Source organism: Mixophyes fleayi, chromosome 12, assembly GCF_038048845.1.
Source record: "Mixophyes fleayi isolate aMixFle1 chromosome 12, aMixFle1.hap1, whole genome shotgun sequence".
NCBI classification, from domain to species: Eukaryota; Metazoa; Chordata; class Amphibia; order Anura; family Limnodynastidae; genus Mixophyes; species Mixophyes fleayi.
In genome coordinates, this window is record NC_134413.1 from 62655167 (window position 1) to 62677983 (window position 22817).

Genomic DNA, 22817 nt, shown 5'->3' on the forward strand with positions numbered 1-22817 from the left:
TTGCAAACAATGAGGTAATTTTTAATATGTTCAACCTTCATCCATCTTTCTCACATATGGCCAATCCTTGAGTTGGAACAAATCATGTTCGAGGAGGAGGTGGCTGCTCAACAGGAGGGTGATAGGTATCCAACACTCCCAAACCAGCAACTGGTACAATGTCGCCAACCCAGGAAGCTTATCTTCAGGCCACGTGGTAGCCTCTTTGGGATGTCAGATGTTGAAGTGGTCTGTCGCTAATGGCTCACACCTCATGTCATCATGGACACCCTGCACTTTGTGCAGAGTGATCTAGAGCTAATGCGCCACTTCCTGACAGCAGTTCCGCCATGGACTAAACTGTTGGCGGTATTGCACTTTTGCTCTACTGGGTCTTTCCAGACCACAGCGGGAGTTGCGGCAGGGATGTCCCAAGCCAACTTCAGTCATGTACTGGAGGTTGTGTTAAGGGTGTTCCTGCCGCGGCTCAGGCAAATTATCCATCTGCCACTCTATGCGGAGTCCCATGTGCTTGTGCGCATAAAGCGTCAGTTTGCCACCCTAGCCAGCTTTCCACTTGTCATAGGGGCAATAGATGAGCACATGTAGCCTTGGTCCCGTCAGGTGGGAATGCTGCCATCTTTTTGAGTCTGAAGCATTTCCACTTGACAAATATCCAGACTATATGTGACCCGTCCCTCCTAATTTGTGACCTGGTTGCCGTATGGGGGAGGAGTACCTCTGAATCCTTCAGGCAATCAGGGACGTGACACAGATTAGAACAGAGGCAAGAAAGTGCAAGGCCACATGGAGACGCGTGGCTACATGGTTATTTACATTCCATTTTCTCATAATGTATTAATGGTGTCATTTGGTGTTTTTCATTACCTTCATATATGCAGTACTCAGAAATAATGTTACAATTCCAGAGGTGGTTTGTCGTTCTGGTTTAATTACAAAGTAACAAGACTCATGTCAGTTTTGTTTATTTAATAAATTTCAAAGTGACATAATCTGTGACATGTTTAAAACAATATGTCAGTATTAATACACATTCTACAGGTTTGTACCTCTCCAAGCCCACATGCTTAAGCAAAGGTACAGGTTACCTAATTTTTAAGGGATTTTTAAACCAAATCAGCACTTAAGGCTGGATTCCTTAACGAGAGTAAGGAATCGCCCAAAATAAATTAAACAAAAAAATGCTAATGAGGTTATAATTTTGTACAGATGTGGAAATCTAACTTTGCATTATTTTGGCTCACTTTTTTCTGGTGCGTTTTTGTTGGCATTCCAAAAATTTAATGTAAAGTAGATATTGGCCATGCCCACCCCCAACAATCAAGCTGAAATCACAGTGTTAATTTTCCTAGCACTCAAATGAACGATGGCTTGTCAGTAGAGCAAATGTAATCCTTTTTTCACTTTCCTTGCAAAAATGAATCCTGCCTTTCGACAGTAATTGTAAATGTACGACTATACTAGTCTCAACATATGATATTAGCATATTCTATAATTATTTTATAGTATGTTTTTGAAGTCAGAATTAATGTTTGATCACTTTGTTTATCTTCTCATCCTGCATGAAATAACGTATACCCATTAAGCCCTTGGCTTCTCATTTCTATTTTGAGCCCACAGACAGAGAGTGAAGTCGCGTACAACTCAATGCATAAAGCCACAAGTTAGTAGTGCAATTTTGGAGTCTTAAAGGCCTGATTACAGTGCCTTGACCAATCTGGTGGTGGGGCAATGATGTGTGCGCTGAGGCAAGTATGCAACATCATTGCTCTGTGTATGGTGTTCCACAACATTGTCGTAAGGAGTGGGGCTCCAGGGGTGGAATCCGAGGTTGCTGGGGAGGAAGAGGTACAGGCCGACCCCAGCCCTCCTTAAACTGTGGAGGCAGGCCGATTCAGGCAATATGTGTTAGAGACCTATTCAAAGGTAAGTTAGTTATTCAATCTGGTCGAAATCATACTATTTTAAGCCTCTAAAATCAGAAACAGAGGATTGTGTTTGAGATTAAATTCTAACTGTGTATTATGATACAAAACTAAAACAGATACAAATACACAAAATTGATTATGATTGAATAATTGATCAATATGTTCTCTAGTAATTGCACTTTTAAAGAAAAAATTAAAGCTTGTCTATTAGATTTGATTTCTGCTATGCTCTAACTGACTATGTTCTAACTAAGGCTTATTTTCACAAACTACAAGGCTGTAAGAGGTCTGCCTCACCTGTCAATTTTTCAGACGTGAACCAATTCTGTGTTTATAATATCTCTGATTCACTATGTATTTGCAAATTTCCGCCCAGGTCAAGTCCATCTGTTAGTGTTATTGATGATTTTTAGGCTTAAGACACTGAATTGACAAAGTGTAGAAACTGAGATTTCTTACATTATCTGACAGTTTGTATGTAAGCGTTAATAGGGGCACCATTTTGTAAATAGCTAATGTGTCAAAATTATTACAACAGGCCGTCTACCCAGCTCCGCCACAGGCAGCTGAATGTTTGTATGTAAGTGTTAAAAAGAGACACCATTTTGTAAACAGCTAATGTGTCAAAATGATTCCAACAGATCGTCTGACCCAGATCCACCACAGGCAGCTGGAGCACTGAGGAGGTGCTGCCAGGGAGTAGGGCCAGGAGGAGGCCATAGAGGAGGAGGCAGCCGGAGAGGAGGAGGAGGCCAGCGAGGAGGAGGAGGCCACGGCGACCACAGAGGCCAGAAAGGAGAAAGAGGAAGAGACCGGTTAGGCCACAGTGCCCAGAGAGGAGGAGGAGGAGGAAGAGCCCAGGGAGGACACAGAGTAGGAGGCCAGGTATGCCACTGAAGAGGAAGTCAGGAGGGCCAAAAAGGAGAAAGCCAGGGAGGCCAGAGAGAAGCCCAGGTAGGAGGAGGAGAGCGAGGTGAAGGCTTTTGTTGAATGTAAGTATTTTCATTAAAATATTTTCAACATTTTATTGTGTTTGGAGGCCCATTGTATTTATCAGAAAGCCTTGATTTCACACATGGCATTTACCCTAGACCTAGTTATCCATACCACAAGTTTCAAGCATGATTGGCTGGTAAGTGTTTGGTGGAAATCAACTCCACCCACCCCTGGCCACCCCACAAATATATATTTGCCACCAAAAAGAATTAGTCCTCTGCCTACTACTGTGTTTATGTCATGGTTAACTTATGGAAAATGATCCCTAAGCTCTGCTGCACATGTCTTGGCCCACCACAGGCGCGGAGTCTAACAGGCAGGAACCCCCGCAAGGAGGTATGTTCTTTTGCGGCACCAAACCTGCAGGTCGTGGCCCTGTGAGTGGGTGAACAGCAGAACGGTGTGGAGGAGCCAGGCGAAGCGAGTAGAGACTAGAACCCACAGGTATATGGTATGGGAACAGGAACAGTAGCGATAAGACTGATGGGCAGCAACAAACGAGGCACTAGGAGAACGGAAGTCCTGTGATATAACAGGGAAAGAGCAGTAGCTGTCACAATGGTGTATCCAGGAGTGATTGGTAGAGATACTGGAAAAGCGGAAGTGCAGCACTGGAGTTATGCTGAGCACACACAGAAAAGCAGAGGTAGCTTAGAGAAACAGCCGATGAGTCACCAAGGCAGTTGCAGCTCACAGTGATAGCGGTTAGAGAACTGGAGCTGTCACGATGAAGTACATCAGAGATGGTATAGTAGTACTGGAGCAGCAATAGTTCAGTATAGCAGGAGACTGAGAGAAAACTGACGTGGTGAAGGTAACTCGTAGTAACAGCTGATGATTCACAATAGTAGCAGCAGCTCTGAGTGGTAGCGATGAGAGAACTCAAGCTGTCGCGATGAAATACACTGGAGATGGTAGTTGCAGTGCTGGAGCAGCGATAGTTCAACACAGCAGGAGACTGAGAGCAGACTGAAGTAATGGAGGTAACTCGTAGTAACAGCTGATGAGTCACAGGTGTAGTAGCGGCTCTAAATGGTAGCGATGAGAGAACCGGAGCTGTCACGATGAAGTACACTGGAGATGGTAAGATAGGTACTGGAGCAGCGATGGTTCAGCACAGGCCACGAACAGAGAGCAGGCTAGAATAGCGGAGGCAACTCGGATTAACAGCTGATGAGTCACAGGTGTAGTAGCGGCTCTGAGTGGTAGCAATGAGAGAACCGGAGCTGTCACAATGAAGTACACTGGAGATGGTAAGATAGGTACTGGAGCAGCGATGGTTCAGCACAGGCCATGAACAGAGAGCAGACTGAAATAGCGGAGAACCACAGGGAGAACAGGAACCAGAACCACAGGCTACAGGAAGTGAGCTTGAAGAACAAGCATCAGACAGGTGAATCCAGGAGGTTTAAATAGTGCTCCAGGAATGCTCAGCCAATGGCAAGAGGAGGGAGGTCCAGAAGTGCAATAGACTTGCACCCGTGCAGAACTGAATGTAGCTGAATAAATGAATGAAGTTTGTCTGATGCTGGAACATGGAAGTTTCCAGATGAATGAAATGCGGGTAACGAGACAGGTACTATTTGCGGGACCGAAGCAGTTTAGCATACCATTACCCTTTGCAGAGAGTTGCAAGTTATGTAACAGTTCACAACTCTGCTGATCCCGGAAAATGTTTTTTTTTTACAGCTCAAAAAGATACTGACGCTGAATCAAATCCCCCAACTGTGATTGAAAGTTTTACCAAAATTAAAAAAATATAAAAAAAATAAAAAAATATAAAAAATAAAATAAAAAACAAATTTAACTATATGACAAATTGTATTTAACTTTAAATGAACGAAATTTTACTCAACTTAATTATGTTTTTATTCAAGTTTTTTTATTGTTGTTTAATTAGGGAAAGAAAAATCAAAACAAAAAATTCTGTGTGTTTGTTTTCTGATGTAATGAAAAAAAAGTATTTATGTGAATTTGGTCAATAATGAATGGACATTTAGAACATAAATTAATATTTAATTTATATTGGTCACTTCCTAGTAGATATTAACTGTCATACATTTTTAGTCATAGGGAAGTTTATGATGAGGGTGGCAGGTATCCCTAACCTTTAACATCAGGGGGTAAATGTATCAGTGTCCGATTTTTTCAGCTATTTTAAATCGCTGCAAATTGTTGGAGATAACTGGCGATTTGAGTCCCCCAGTCGCTATATGTATTAGGTAACGATTTTTAGTTTGATCTCCCAAATTGCTGTTAATCTCTACTGTAACCTTCTCCTCACTGGCCGCCCCCTCTCCCACCTCGCTCCCCTTCGTTCTGTTCGCAATGCGGCTGCCCGACTCATCTTTCTCTCACGCCGCTCCTCCTCCGCCTCCCCTCTCTGTCTTGCCTTACACTGGCTCCCCTTCCCCTACAGGATCCTTTTCAAACTCCTCACCACCACTTACAAAGCTCTCTCTCAGTCTACTGCCCCCTATATCTCTAACCACCTCACCATTCTCACCCCTGAACGCTCCCTGTGCTCGGCCAATGACCGTCGCCTTTCCTCCACTCTGATCCCCTCTTCCCACTCCAGAATCCAAGACTTCTTCCGAGCTGCTCCCCTGCACTGGAAAGACCTCCCTTGCTCCATCTGTCTCCCACCCAGTCTGTGCTCCTTCAAACGGGCACTTAAAACTCACCTGTTCCTCAAAGCCTACCAACCATCCACTTAACCCTAACCTTGTTGCTCCTCCACTAACCTCCTTCTCTCATTCTCCCCTAGCCCCGCCTTTCTCTCCCTTACTTTAATGTCTCCCTCTTGTGCCTGTTTGTTCACTCTCCCTTAGGATGTGAGCTCGTATGAGCAGGGCCCCTCTCCCCTCCTGTCTCCATACCTGTTCTTCTGCTCTGTCTTCACCCATATGTCTGCCCGGAGCTTCTGAAGTATTGGTACTTTGTGTTTATTGCTCTGTAGTATGTCACCCTGTATGGTCTTCTGTTTGTACTATGTACAGCGCTGCGGAAACCTTGTGGCGCCTAACAAATAAATGATAATAATAATAATAATAATCTCTCATGATTTGCGGCGATTTCAAACTCGCCCATGTTTAGCAAACTTGCCCATGTTTAGCTGAAAATCGCCATTTGCAAACCAATACTGATTTCTGATTGGTTGAAAGTTTTACATGCAAATCTATGGCTATTTTAGGCTCACTAACATTATATTATACTATTAACCCTGCTAACTGCTTGTTGCACAATTTTTTTTAAAAAAAATTGTGTGGGGTCCCCACGATTTTCACGCAACCAGCAAAAGGCAAACCAGACAGGGTGGGTGGCACTATATCAGGGGGACATGTGGTAGGGGACCCCCTGCCATAATGACAAATCAACCCCAGCGTGTTCAGCATTGGGCTGGATTCACTAGGGAGTGGGGTTCACATAAAAAAAACGTCTGGGTCCCCCATCTATGAACACTCAGCTCAGTGCCAAAAGCACTAATGCTCTTCCTACACCTCTGGGCGGTGAGCGCAGCGCATTAATGTAAAAAAAAAACAGCCTCCATTTTTGTTTGTGGAACTACAAGTCCCAGCCGGGACTAAACAATGTGGAAATGCTGGTGCTTGTAATACTACGAGCACCAACATGCACTGACACTCATGCCTTGCTGCAACCTGTAGTTCTACAAAGTTAAATAATCCACAACACCCTCACAAAAACCACATCATTTTAATAAAAATAATAAAACCCCAATAAATACACAAAACACCCTCTTTAGTACCACATATACTTATTAAAAATAATAAATCTTCATATACTCACCAATCTGATGTTTTCTTGTCAGCAGCTTTTAGATCAAAATGGCTTGAAACCCATGTCCAAAATTATTTGTTATTAGAATAAAGGTCCATGAAGATATCCATATAATTTGTAGATCAAAAATCCAAGCAGATCATATAGACCCCCATTTTGTAGTTCCACATCTCTTGTCATCTTCTTCTTTTCTTCAGGTCAGGAGGATCCCCAATTTGTAAATCCTGCCATGACATGCTTGATGAGGCTTACTTTGCTTGTATCTAATTCAAGCAACCCGTTGCAAATTAAAACAACAGAGCCGCAAGCTCTATTTATAGTCTAAGAGGTTTTCCCACGCTGTTATGGTGCCCAGTGCTCCCGGATCAGAGAAGGCCATTAATTGAGGCAGTACTGTTAGGTTTGCTGGGGGTAATTGCAGAGGTGGCGCGTGATGTTCCCTATTGCGTGCTGCTTTTGTAATGATATAATTTGGGACCTTTAGGGTGAGCAAAGTGATTGCCACTTCCAGGTCAATCCAGCCTCCGGTATGCTCACGCAGCATCCAGTGCTTACTTCTTCCTCAGTGAATTGTAAGGTGCGCAGGTCCAAATTGGATAAGCTTGGTAGGGGGCATTGGGTTATGTTGTCTCCTACGGGTTTGTTGCTTGGTGTGCCTATTTGAAGTAGTCATGTAATTTGACTGTCTACAGCCTAAGGATGTGGTGCCATGGCTGGTGCATGTTATTGGGTCCCCCCCTCACCACGTTCCAGATATCTATGATTTTAAGCGCAAACTTGGTGTGATGGATTTGGAGACCTTTTGGATTGGGGCGGCCATGTCCACAGCGGTAGATAGCGTGTCTGTCCAGTGCATTAAGGATTTAGGCAGGTGAGCGTTGAATGCTTACAGGCGTTATGGGCAACCTTCTCTTCTTTCCTGATGGTTCTTGCCTTTATTGGCGGGTTGGGTTAATTTGACAGTTGAGGGTCTGGGTTTGGTTATTGCAGAAATTTATAGGAGTCTTGCGAGTTTAGGTATAGGTATGGTGGAAGGCCTTGGTTCTTGAAGGATCCAGGCATGGCTGGCAAACACTGGCGGCCAATGGTTGCTAAGCATACATTACTTTGGTTTGGGCATCCTGAACCCATTTCCTTTCAAAGAGTTGGACATACTGAAGTTTTGGTTGCACACCTTTCAGCCCAGAGGGGATGCATATTCTGGATGGCCTGGGATAATTGATCCCCTGGTGAAAGTAAAGGACGATGAAAATGTTACCCATGTTGTTTGATATCCAAGGGTAGTTGACCTGCGTTGAGATATTCGGTTTTGGGTTCATGCCACACTGCCTGATGTTTTCTTCTCCAACATACAGTTATTTGGCACTATAGTAAACGCCTTTATTTTGCCACAATTACATCTGGTGTCATGTAAGATAGGAACATCAACCTTTACGCATTTTAATACCTATTCTGCATGTTTTAATTGAATACTGCCAAATCCACTTGTAGCTGTATGTAAAATCCCACTGCCAAGTTATTAGTAGGACTCAAATTTCTAGGACAGTCACCAATTTTTCATCACCAAATCTTTAGCCAAAAGTGCTATTTTCTGATTGTTCATACTTCTGATGCTGACAAATTAACATGGTAAGTGAGAAGGGATTTCAAACTCTAATTTTTCTTATTTGATGCAAACAATAAAGACTGATATTTGTGTTACAGCTTGTATTGTCTTCAGGTCCTTTACGTTTCTTGTTTGTATTCATTTCAAATTATGACAGTTATCACTATTTTTGGTCATGATTTATTAAAATGTAAAAGTCATGTTTTTGGCAAACTAAACATAAATGGTGACTAACTCCACTCAACTAAATATATGTATTAATATAACATTGTGTTAATTTAATGCTAACAATATTGATTGTCCTGATTTTTATACAGTGTTATACATATGTTATTGAATAATATACATGACTGCTATGTCTTTTATACAGATCAGCTATGCAACTTTGGATCCAGCACTAAGTGATAAAGTTGAATTTCCATATTTTTACCGTACAGTACCAAATGACCAATTCCAATATAAGGCATTAATACAATTGATTGCAAATTTTGGATGGTCCTGGGTTGGCATTTTGGTTTCAGAAAATGAATCTGGCATAAAACTCAGCCAAGTCCTTCAGAAAGAGCTTCTACAAATTGGTTACTGCATTGCATTCTTAGAATTTATCCCTGAATATAAAGCCATGGATGCAACCAGAAGACAAAGAATTGTTCAAAGTTTAAGCAAATCTTCAGTCAACGTTATTATTCTTTATGGTGACTATGAATACATGATTACAGTGCAAATTACATTGTACATGTTTCCTATTAAGCAGAAGATGTGGATTATCTCTTGTCAGTGGGATGTTACTTCTGAGTTTAAGTATAATTTTCTAACTTTTCAACCTTTTAATGGAAGCCTTGCATTAAGCATGTATAGCCACAAAATCTCAGGTTTTGAAAATTTTGTGTTAAATTTAAACCTTGATTATTATCCAAATGATATTTTCCTCAGAATTGTGTGGGGGGAGCTATTTTGCTGTTATCCATCATCTATCAATTGTACTGATAATAAGATTCAGGATTCTGAATTACCAACCATATACAGAGATTTTTCACATTACAGCTATAATATATATAATGCTGTGTATGCAGTAGCTCACGCATTGCAATCAATATATGAAAATACAAAGGAGAAAAATAGATTTCTGGAGGTCTTTCACACTTGGAATGTAAGTTATATGAAACAATAATTAATACTACTGTTAATGTTTTGTTGCTTGAGGGATTAGATGTTGCACTAGCCTCAAACTCTTCATATTTCAAGTTTTCACAAATTAGGCTGTTTCAAAGCTCATGATTGATAACCAGCAAAAAATAGTTAAACATTCAGACATGAAAAGTGGCCAGTCACTGTGCAGGCGATTATCAAATGAACTTATACTGTAAATCAATTTCTACTCCATCTTCAAGGGAATATTTTCATTTTAATGTACAGTAGTGACAGAGACAGTTATTGCTGCTCTGGCAATACTAACATGTCTATCAATTTTCAATGATACTTCCTGTCAAGATATATGTTTTTTTTAATTACTCAGCTGACCACGGGGGAAAATATACTTAATTTTCTTAACAGCAGATTATATACATGTTAGCACAGCAGTGGACAGATCTTAACTTAAAAACAAGTAGTTATTTTCTCTCCTCTCAAACCCCTTAGAACACAGGACTGGATAGAACATCAGGCATCTGATTCCCCTTTGGATGTAAGTCCAGTTGCGTGCCATACTTTGCATGAAATAGCTCTGCATATTCTCAGAAACAGACCTTTCGCCAATGCACGCAATTGTATAAAATTCATGTCTGAATGCAAATGACACTTATGACTGACTACATCTTGAAGGGCGGAATGGGGGAGGGAACGGACGGATGAATGCAGGAAATGTACAGTAAGGGCGTGCCAATGCAGATGCGGCTGATTCAAGTCCTGGGTTCCTCTTAAGTACATGTATTTTAGCCGTATCATTTGCACCAGCTATAGGGCAGATATTAGTGCCGACTGAAAGTGATGACAGTCACAACATAGTCTTTCTTTTAAAAATATACACATATCCGCGCTACTAGCTAGCACAGAACATCTGAAGGTGGACTATAAAAATGCATTTTATCCGAAGTATGCATTAAGAGCATGCTGTTGTATGTATTGTGATACAGCATGGCATTCTCTGGAGTCTCACACAGCTTGTCTGAACCATTTAACTGTTTATTGGCAGTTGTCAGGGTGGCTTAAACAGCAGACTGTCCAGTAAAGCATCAGAATTCCTCCCACAACCCTACGTCTGACTAAACAGTAGTTACCTCACTACTAGCTGGCCACTAACTGGCATCAGTGGCCCCGACCACAAATGCAAACAGTGTTTTATTCCTCCACCTCAACACTACAAATCAATTATACCATGTGGAACACCTGTGTGTGTATGTACTGAAAGAGAAGCTGCAGATTAGAAGGGTTTTTACATATTTACCTATAGGAGAGGTGTGACAAATAAGCCTCTTTGCCAAAATATTTTCTAGAAAAAAAGAATATATATATTTTTATAACAAATATTTTTAATAATGAATATAGTATTATATTATAGTATTAGTTAATTTATTTTGTCATTTCTTTTTGTACGCAAGCATTAGGCCATTATATTAAGCATATGCATGTGCGTATCCTGCACTCTGTTTTGTCTACATATGGCAAGTGAAATTTAGCCAGAGCGTACTTATACCCAGATTCAAATGGAAAGTATATAAAGGTCCGCTGGTACTGCAATTTGATCGGAAACGCGCTCAAGTTTCATGTTAATTTTTTAAATGCAAAATGTGCTCAGGATGCGTCTAAAGATGAATGAGGCCCTAGATCGTCAACTGTCAAACTGAACACCTTCATGTGACACTCATGGCAGTCAGCATCCCCAATGATGTCCACTTAACTATGCAAAATAAACTGCCCACCTAGTGCAATTTAGGCAAGATTTCCCAACAAAAGTACAATAATAATACTATCAAAATTAACTATGTAGCCTAATAAAGGCAATGCCATATCCTATTTAACCTCTGTGATGTGCACCACTAATTTATTGCACCCTACATTTGCACAGTCTATGAGTTGGTTGAAATCTCAGGTTATTTTTTATTAGGCACAAGAAACTTGGGAACGTAGTGTAGAAATACGAAGTGACCAGTATGAGCTGGGTTATGTGTATACCATATTTTAAGCATGCGAAATCTCAAGTAGAGTTTAAGCATAAATAAAAAACCATATTAACAATGCACAGTAGATACAAAAATAGCATATCAAAGATTCAAACCCAAATTCTGGGTAGAAATGGAAAATCTAAATTTAAAAAAAGGAAACACATATACAGGAGGTACCATGCATTTAGGTACTAAATAAAAGTTGAGTAGTGTAACCATACATCAGTATAGTTAAAATAAACACATATCAGTAATGTCAATCCCCTTTTGAAATCAAAGTACTACTGTCCACACGTGTTCACAGCAGGTTTAAAAAAGCATGGTCTGCAGTAATTGATTAGGAGGACCCAGAGGAAACCTACGCAAAATATATACGGTCATGGTTGGAAATCAAACTCATGACCGCAGTGCTGTGAGGCAGAAGTGCTAACCACTAAGCTATTGTGCTGCTCTGGTTAGGCAGCTCCATGACTGTGAAGAAGAAAAATCAAAATAAAACACTAGGGGCCTGATTTATCAAGACATGCATTCCAAGCACAACACGCGTTTAGTATTAAATGTATGTAATCTATGACTTGCGCATTCCCAAATTCATCAAGGAACATATCTTAAGATATGCAACTACGTAGCGTAAAAGTTGACATCGTCTGACTGCGGAGGTGTACTTTACCGACTGCACAGCTTACATACATTAGGTACGTACACTAGGCATTTGTATTTCCTGCTTATTATAAACAGGATTCTTAACTCTACTTGCACGGGGGATCTTAGCAGCTGATTTTACATGATCTACCAGGGTGTTGTCTTTATTTCAATCCTGCAATGTTTTGGAGATGAAAGACCCTGCATGTAGGTGGCCCATTAACATGGTCAATGGATGTCTGTAGGGATGCTCACTGACCCCCGTGTTTTAGTTTTGGATCTGTATTTTTTGCAATAAATGCTAAAAAATGCTTAAATCACATAATGTGGCTCTTGTTTTGTTCCTACATTATTATTAACCTCCATAACATTCATTTCCAGTAAAATTTGACCAACTCACAGGTCACAATATTATTTTCATTCAGTTTAGGCCAAATATTTCAGCGAGTTTTCTGATTGCTAAGCGACAGAGCAATGACACAAACACACGGCAGTGTATGGTCCATCAAGGAAACATTGCCACACAACAGTGGCAGAAAAGAAAAGTGGTGCAAGATGGAATTATTCTTAGTAACCCCCACCCCACCCCCCCTTATGTTGGATTGACATAATATGATTGATGGGCAGCAGACTAGACAAAATTATAAAGTCGAAAATATAATGACATTGACAGTATTTTTAGGACAATTGAAATGTAGACAGTAGTATCCCTAAATCTAACCCTATCCCTATTTTTAGACCTGTCCCTGACTCTGTCCTTGTCCCTATCCCTAGACTTGTCCCTAACCCTGTCCCTATCCCTATCCCTAGACCTATACCTGTGACTAGACCTGTCCTTTACTGTATCCCAAGCCCTGTAATAATGCTGTCCACATTTGAATAGACTACCTAATCATACTGTCCACCATGTGAATTGGATATCTAATAATACTGTTTATATCTGAATTGTCGCCTGTTACACAAGCTGATAGACCAAGGACAAAATGTAAAACAGTGCAAGATGCAATTGTCCTTGAGCATATGTTAAAAAGGACATGCACACTTTAACAAACCAAGCACTTCATCTACAAGAAATGGCACTATTGCGGCTGAAGTGCTTGTGTTGTTTGGGCCCCCACGAAACAAGGTACCAATGGACTTAAGGAAGCTAAGCCAACAATCCTGTCAATGAATTCTACAGTGGCAAGTCAGGCACCAGTGGAAGCAGTTCTTGCTAGTGATAAGAAGAAAGCCATTGTCATGCCTGGACATAATACCATAATACCATAATTTTGCGACATTTTCAGAATTCGACAACAGCATGTAGGAGTTTGCAGCAGCTGCAAGAAAAATTGAATTTGCCCTGCCACCAACTGAAGCAAGAAGTGGTAAAGTGGAATTCCACCTTTATATGCTTCAGAGGTTAGAGGAACAACGAAAAGCCATCCTTGCCTACTCAACAAGCCATGACATTGGGAAAGGAGGGGGAATGTACTTTAGTCCAGCGCAGTGGAGTATACATTCCGTGTTGTGCAAGGTGCTGAAACCATTTGAAATAGTCATCTGTGAAGTGAGTTCAGAAACTGACAGCTTGTGTCAAATGACTCCCCTAATTAGACTTGTGGAAAAGCAGCTTGGGAAATTGAAGAGATGAAACAAAGCAATTCCACTAAGTATGTTGGACTTATAAATCAAGTACCTTATTTGCTTTGCCAAGATTCAAGAGTTAACAACATCTTGAAATCGGATCACTACATTTTGGCGATTGTGCTTGATCCTAGGTTTAAGAGCTATGTCTTCTTTTTCTTTCCAGCTGACCCAGATCTCAAGAGATGCAATGAGCTCCTGGTGAACAAGTTGACAGCTGAAGTGGTACATGATACGACAACGTCTCCTCCTTCAGTTTCTCAAGCAGCTGATGCTAGGAATGAAGTCCTTAGAGACCCAGTGGTGATGCAGATGAGTCAGCACAAATTTTTGACATCTAGTCGGATCTAAAAGAATTGCCCACAAATTGTGACAGCTCTGCTCTAAAATGAACTACAAATTCCACTAGGAAGACCTTTACCGGTAATTTCATCGAAGTACAGAGACTTCTGTAATGGTGTATTCAAGCGGGTTTGAATTAATATTGTATGTGAATGGTGTACACACTGATGAGGGTGAGGATGATGACAGTGTAGATTGAGAGTAACCGTATTCTCTCAGGGCTAGAAAGGAATGCTTGAAGCAGGAGCTTCTTGACAAAGATCGAACAGTGTATCTCTAGGACTAATTCTGTTACCACTCCATCGGGAGACACTTGCAGATTCTGTGGAATTTGGTGAGCCTACATCAGTAGGGAGACTAATACCCATGGTCCCACCAAGTTGGTGGAGAGTTGGCTGAGCGGCTGGGACCAGCAAGATACACCGACCCACCTTACAGATCAGAAACCCTGGCCCACTTAGATTGTCAGCTGTGGATTTTATTACCAGGAGTTTGGGCCTGCTAGGACTCTGTGCTTGGAGGTAACCTGCTAGGGACTTTGTTGTGGAGTTTTTACTTGCACTGGTGATTTTCTGACACTTGATATATTTGGTGGGAGAACAAGTTTTTCCTTGGGGAGCACTATTGTATTTTACTAAGTGTGTAGTTTTAAAAAAAGGGATTATTAATTATTTCCTGTCTCCTTACATATGTGACCTGTGAACCTAGAGGACCATGTATCTAGTGAGCTTTGGTTCCAATCCCAGTGTCCTCACACCCTGTTTTGTGTGTGAGCAATGGCACAGAGCAATGGCACTGGATACTAGAGAGTGACAAGAACACTGCTACCCCTCCTGTTTCTGTGTGAGCAATGGCACTGGAGACTGGAGACTTTTTTATTATTATTTAAAAAAAAATTCTTATTCTTATTATTTTTTTATTTCTATTTTTATTTTCATTTTCATATTTTTTTTTATATTTCTATCATTTGCAATACTTTTGAGGTTTATTTAAAACACCGTCCCCATACAGTCCTATTTATTGTGTTTTTTTCATTTTCTTTTATCTTATTTGATGTAGAGAGGTTTATAGGGTATTGGTTTGATTATATATATATATATATATATATATATATAAACAATATTGTGTAGAGTAGTATTTATTTAAACTTTTATTACTTATACACAAGTATGTTAGGTTTCTTTTTGCCAGCAGGGTTCACTTCTTTTTTAAACTTCAGTTTTCTGAGATCCTCTTGAACGCCAGCTGATTCATTTTATTAACCTTCTTGATTGATTAGTAAACCTGTATAAATGAAACTTGAAAGAGTACTAAGGTATTTTCATTTTCCCTTTGATTAAGTTACTTTGTAATGAAATACATTAGCAGATTCATGGATGTTTCAATTTGCATAAGTTAATGCGATCTACAATTCAAGCACCTTGTTACTTGGAAGGCTGGCAACCTTACCAATATTAACAAGCTATTTGTGACGTGCAGTTTACCTACGGAGCATGTCAGCTCATTTCTAGCAAGTCCAACAAACAGTGGTTCATCCACAGCAACATATTCACAATTTGACTCCAGCTTCCAGGCCAATAACACATTCACACCTAGCCACTTACCAACTACAGGCCATACAAGGGACATCAAGCAGTAAAGTGGGAACTGATGGTGAGTTTGTCCGAAGGGCTCAATCATCACGGCTTTTAGTGTGTTGAACGTTAAAATCTTTTGAAGACCAGAGAAGCCTGGAAATAGATTAGGATGCTGTGTGAATTGAGTACCAAATTTACCATAAGTATTTTATCCAACCACGGCTGAACATTTCACAGATACTTTTCCACTACTAAGTTTGTCTGTGGATTACCATTACCACTGGAGGCTTGCACACAGGCATTTATTATAATCCACTAATTAATAACGGGAATCTATTAAATGACTTTTAGTTACCATCTTGTGGTTATTCTTATCAATAGTTATTGACTTTAACGCATGTGTTGGCTGCTGGAATTATATGACTAAGGATTCCTATGGACTGTGTTTTTATATTTTAGCAGGTGCTAGTTCAGATCCAATACTGCACCATATCCAACGTAGTAGTTGGCTATCTTTATTTACAGCGATATTGAACTTTGTTTACAGATTATAGTAGACACGTTCTGATTTTTTACTTGGTGTTTTTATTATAACAAACATTTTTCACTAATCCTCTTATCGGTTGACTTTTTTCCCTTCTTATAATCTCATCTACAAGAGTTAATTTACCACTATAAACAATGACACAGAGACTTGTTTTGGCAAAATGAAAGGTCAGGAATTTGTTGAAAGATAAAATTATTGAAAAAAGATGGGAAATATAAGCAGACCAATCAGCCCAGGCCACAGCCATAAGGTTTAAAATCTGACTGAATTATTGGGACACTTCTAGGCATTCGATGCCAATCTACTCCATTTGGCTCCTTAGCTGAGGCCCGCCCGCCTAAGCGGAGCCCCATAACCCCAAAGGGTTATTCTCACTAATTGCCCAATCTCTTTAGGGGAGATTGCCTAACACGCATCTCGAATGTGTCATAATGGCCACTGATTGGGCTGCTTTCTGCCAACTAAAACCCCTTAGAAAGTAAAATTAGATCGACGGACATGACAAACACATGTCCCTAAGACAAACACAACAAAGAGGGACTGGGTGGGCAGGGAACTTTCCAGACGAGCAAGAGGAAGTTAACTATATTTCCTGACCTAATAACGTTTCCCCAGGGATTGCCTCTCCCTACTGCTCACCACTGATTGGCTGAACCTCGGCCACTTCCAACATGCTAATTTAACTCTTGCTATACTCAATATTTTTCTCTCTCTGTGCAACCTCAGCATTTATGTTACTTCGGGCCAATTCCTGACACTTCTAGGTGTTAGAGGCCAATCTACCCCATTTGGGTCATTTAGCTGAGGCCTGCCTGCCTAAGCAGAGCCCCATAACCCCAAAGGGTTATTCTCACTAATTGGCCAATTCCTTTAGCGGAGACTGCCTAACACACCATTTAAATGTGTCCTAATGGCCACTGATTGGGCTGCTTTCCCCCACAGCTAGGTTCCAAACCCCAGGAACCTAAGCCCGCCACCAAAACTGAACTCTCAAAGCCAAACAAGAAAACAAAAATCTGATGCACCAAATAAGATATCCCCATCTTCGACCAATGCACCTTATCTGGTCTAATGAACTACGGTAAACGGGCCTTAATTGTCGGATCACTGATAAATTTCACCCTCTACTTCAATGAAATTATATCTTAACTGCCCTGCTAATTTTCGCATCGTATACAATACTAGCCGGTTTATCAGCTTCCCTTCAATTAATTCTCTTGATGATGCCTGACCAAATAAGGTGAACTGCTGGCCCATGTCATTGACATGGATTGACATATACCTTAAACAACAACCATCACAATACACATAGAAAAGGATAGAAAGCACAAACCCAGCTTCGCGAATGCAGGGTGACCCATACAGAGGTAAAACCACCAGCCAATCAGGCCCCCAGAGAAAAAAAATAGCAAATCCCTCTGTGCTTCCTTTCAACAAGACAAACAATGCATGCCATAGGTCAGCCTTGCAATGAGCAACAAAGTAAGCCTAAGGTGCTATAGATTGCCGAATATACCTTTAAGAACACTTCGACTTCCACCTACCCAAAGTTATAATAAATCAATATTTCTGGGATGCGATATCTTTATAAATGGTATCTATACAGAGAGAATAACAATATGATAGAGTAAAAAAATAATACTTAAATTCATTGATGTGGATCCATACAGATTCTTCTTATTAGATCTCAACATAAGAGAAAAGAAATCATAGTATAATCCTGTATGGTTAAAACACTCTCTATACAATCGGAGTAAAACACCCACAAAAATAACAGAACAAAGTGTCCCAAAGTAAAACCTTCACCAAAACAATCCAATATATAGGGTCTGTCTGCACAATCTAACCAAATGCAGCCCTTCAACTTACGGCACACAATCCCCTATGAGTACTAAAAACACAATTATATAAACAAATATAAGAGAAGATGGAGCTATTGGTTAATACATGAAATTCTATAAGATAGATGACATTACACGGGTTGCAGGTAATAAATGATTCTATCTTGTAGGTTTTATTACAGATATTATGCTTGAAAAAAATATTATGATATTATTTCGATGATCGCCCACAAAAGGACTTATGTTTATTTTTGTCCCGTTTGTCCACAATGCTTTCATATAGATACACGTTATGATTCCAATTGGAGGACCGCCCCTAATGGGAGGCGCTCATTATACATATTAATGCGGTCCAAATAGAACCGAGGTTTTAACTTTTGTATTTGATATTATTTTTAGTGTATGTATGAACTCAATATTGATATTCTCCACCTGTTGCGGGGACAAATTTTTTGTATCACTTTGTCCGCAATATAGTGTTGCATTAGAAGTGTTTTTATATTTGTTTTGGATCCGATCATGTGATCGGATATGACTATATAAGGATGTACTTGAATACCTGACACGTCACCTTGAGAAAGATCCGAGAGCTGTGGATCGAAACGCGTTGGTGCTTTATGTGTCATTTTATTGAAAAGACTCCCAACCATTTGTACTTACCATCTGCTAGGACTTTCACCATTTATCCACGGACTTTAATTATATGCTGATCGTCTACTTACATCTGGTAGGAGTACCTATGCTATGTGTCTTGTGTATTAAACGTTTTTACTTACTACCTTAGAGATATCCCTCTTTTTATCTTTACTATATTGCTTTTGGCTGTGAAATCGAAAGGACAAAGTATATTGTGATGTGCAAATACCAAAGAAAGCAGTCTTTAAGTAGACTCCACTAAAGGGAGCTTTCGTCATCATATGAGGATTTATCTGTTACACCTGGTGAAGTGCCATCACAACTTATCTATTTGATACAGATCCTGAACACACACCAGACTGGTGAAGGTTTTACTTTGGGTCACTTTGTTCTGTTATTTTTGTGGATGTTTTACTCCAGTTTGATTGTATAGAGAGTGTTTTAACCATACAAGATTATACTAGGATTTCTTTTCTCTTATTTTGAGATCTAATAAGAAGAATCTGTATGGATCCACATCAATGAATTTAAGTACTATTTTTTTACTCTATCATATTGTTATTTTCTCAGCTGTATAGATTCCAGTTATAGAGGTACGCAGCGCAGAAATTTTGATCTATTTGTATATTTCCTGTGTTTTGTACAATAGTTTGTATCAGCAAACTATTGTACTGATCCAGCTGTCATTCCGTGGGTAACTGGACGCTGACCATATCAGTTTTAGGATCCTACAAAGAAATGTCAATTCCAATGTATGCTATACGTGGATTGAAGCCGAGCTATACAGAAAAAAAGGAATTCTTATTTCATGCACGCATTGATTGATCAATTGATCAATTAGAGAACATAGAGAACACAGCACCATCTCTTGTGTGTATAAAAACGGTCTCAGAAACATTTTCTACCATGCAAAAAGATCTGGGGGTAAATGTATCAAGCTGAGAGTTTTCCGGCGGGTTTGAAAAACCAATTAGATTCTAGCTATCATATATTTAGTAGATTCTACAAAATAACAGCTAGAATCTGATTGGTTGCTATAGGCAACATCTCCAGTGAAAAACTTTCAACTTGATACATTTACCCCCTGGCATCATATGTCTAAAATAATTGGGGCAAAAAATCTGTCATGATTTTAGCCTTGCAAAGTAAATTTCAAAACACTGCCAATTAAAATGTTATCTAAAATATATTATTTCTTACCAGCACTTCTCTTATCTACTTTTTAATATGTTTCACACATCTCCTGTAATATTGCCTCATACTTATTTTTCTTAAGTCTTATACATTATATTTGAAGTAATCATAAAGGCACAAGACACATTATTAAAGGAATACTATATTCTAATTTCTCAGTCCCCTCTTTTGAATAAAATTTAATCTAGAACCTCTAAACTATACAGTGCCTGTAGTCCTATTTGGATCCTGTTTAGATCCTACTTCATAATATAATTACCTAGAGGTTTTATATAATGGCATCTTGTAGATTTATTCAAGCCTAGTGGCCATACCAAATATAATCTCACCCTAACTATGGATTTCATGGGGAAGGAAAGAGGAAAGGAAGGTAGAAACTACACAGTGCACTCGTCAAGTGCTATATGTTACTTATTTCACAATAGGAGGGATTGTCCATTGTGCTGTATATCTGCATAAGGATGATCTTCAGTAACGAGCATGCGGACTCCAAGGAAAGGGCTCTTGGTTTGTGCTCTGATCACAGATGGCAGTAGTACTGAGAGTTCCACAAAGTCACATTCATCAGATGGAGTGTTCCGCACAGCGCTTAAGACAGATGTGATAGCGGAAGAGAAACACTTAGCTTTAATACACTTGTTGATGAGTCACATCATCCGTTTTATTATATATATATATATATATATATATACACATACACACACACACACACACACACACAATAAGGATTGTTAAGAGTTCTTGAAGTGCAAAATGTATCAGACCCGATATCCATCCTCCTATACCCATGGCTGAGTTCAGGCATGAAAATTATCCTTCTAGATAAGCATCTCCATTGTGCTCCTTTGAAAATTTATATTTCATGTCTCTTATTCCTTGTAAGTGTTCATAAATTATTTTCTCTGGGTCATCTGTGTCATTGATGAAAAAGCTGCAACACTGAGCTCCAAATTGAGTGTTTAGGGTCAAGCAGTACCCTCCCGACTGAGCTGTCAGGTAGTCCAATATTAACCTATTGTCTTTTGTAATTGTAATAATGTGTTGTGCTCTTTGTCAGTGGAGCTCTGGCACCATCTGATACACCTTTCTTCAGGATGGTGTCCACAATACTCACAAATTTATTTCTGTTTTGGGGTAAACTCCTAAATTCATGGGTTGCTCCTTTATTTATAGTATATGTTTGAGTTGAATGTTCATATTAGAATTTTTCTCATTTTTTATAATGATCTCTACACTACTATTGGTATGAGTCTGGTTCTTCCAGACCTGGCTTTCTTTTGTAGACTGATAAGCACCTACAGCCCACAACAAAAGAAAATAACTTGCAATCAATATAACTCCCATTAATATCATTGAACACCACTCTCTGGTGTCCCTTAGACCTTTCAGTATCTTGTACTTATACATTTTACTCAGACTCCCCTTGTCTGAAGATCTTGTAGTGTGAAGCGTGTATCTAGGTGTCTCTTTCTTGCACCTTCACTGCCATGGGAGTCGTCAATAAGATCTGGTATGGTGCTTTGAACCTGGGTTCAAGAGATTCTCTAACATGTTTCTTTATAACAACCTAATTTCCTGGTTCCAACCGTTGAGTGTTGGGATCCTGGTCTGGATCTGTAATGGAAGAGAACAACTTGTGGTGGATGTTAGTCAATTGTTTCCTTTTTCTGTCAGTAGCTTCTGCATTTTCAATTTTAAAGTTCTATTTAGCCTTTCTACCTGCCCACTACTCTGGGGGTGTGTAGTGCTGACGTGATATTCACTTCTTCTAGAACATGCTGTAGTTCCTTACCCATGAAATGGGTACCTCTGTCACTCTCAATCACTTCTGGAAACCCATATCGACATACTACTTCTGACATTTCTTTCTTTGCCATTCTTTTAGTGTTTGCTGTTCTACAAGGCCACACCTCCACTCAGTGACAAAATAGGTCAATGCACACGAAGACATACTCATAGTCAGCTACTTTTGACAACTGTATGAAGTCAATATGCAGCCTTTGGAAAGGGCACAGAGTCTGTGGGGTACTTTTGGGTGGGACTTTTATTGTTTTACCAGGATTGTGTAAAGCACATATCACACATCCAGATACATATGCTTGTGCAAGTTATGCAAATCCAGGAGCCACGCAGTTCTTACCATGTCCTTTGCTGTGGTGCCTTTGGACACATGGACCTTTCAATGTAGGGCTTGTGCCATCACTGGGTACAGTGCTTTTGGCAAACAATAGCATTAATTCCCTTGTTCCTCTGCCCCCAGCCTTTTTCAGGCCTGTTTTTTCAACATTTGGGGCTTGTTCTTGAAACTTTATGAAATTATTCTCTAAGTCTGGAATAGGGGGTAGGGCCACAACATTTATGCTCACAGGGTTCAGTGGCATTACAGCAGCTTGCTTTGCAGCGGCATCTGCTAGGGCATTACCTTTGGCTTCTGAGGTCTGCTCTCGAGTGTGTGCCTTTACCTTTATCACCGTTAGTTGCTTAGGCAGTTGGAGAACAGCAAACAGTTCTACACACCCTGTGTATGGTGTGCCATCAACATAAGATCGGGAACTATCTATAAACAATTCTAAATCAGCATTTGGTATACGGATTTCAGCTATGTCAGGTATAGCAGCACTTTCTAATCGCATTCTTTCAATGCAATCATGTACGAAGAAAAGAAAAAGGTTATGTACTTTCTGTGTCTTGCTGCTGCTGTGACTGTCTGTCACTTTCACCATGTGTCTCATCAATCGCTGCTCCTGTGTCAATATGCACACATTCTTTCCTCTCTGTTGAATAATTATGTTGGATTTAAAGTTGTACACCTCTTTATTTTGACATTGGAGGGGGTAAGCAAAGCCACCTCATATTTAGTGAACCTGGCTGGGGACAAGTGTTTTGTCTGTGCCTGGATGAGAATTTCTGTCACTGAATGTGG

At 39.9% G+C, this 22817-nt stretch overlaps 1 protein-coding gene across 1 annotated transcript in view; it reads left to right on the plus strand.

The window, feature by feature from the left end:
• Positions 1-261: 261 nt before the first annotated feature.
• LOC142108296 (vomeronasal type-2 receptor 26-like) overlaps positions 262-22817 on the plus strand; it is a 117281-nt gene continuing 94725 nt past the window's right edge. The window contains exon 1 of the mRNA XM_075191933.1: positions 262-348. Within this exon, the coding sequence (XP_075048034.1) occupies positions 262-348 (87 nt within the window). The remainder of the gene's footprint in view (positions 349-22817) is intronic.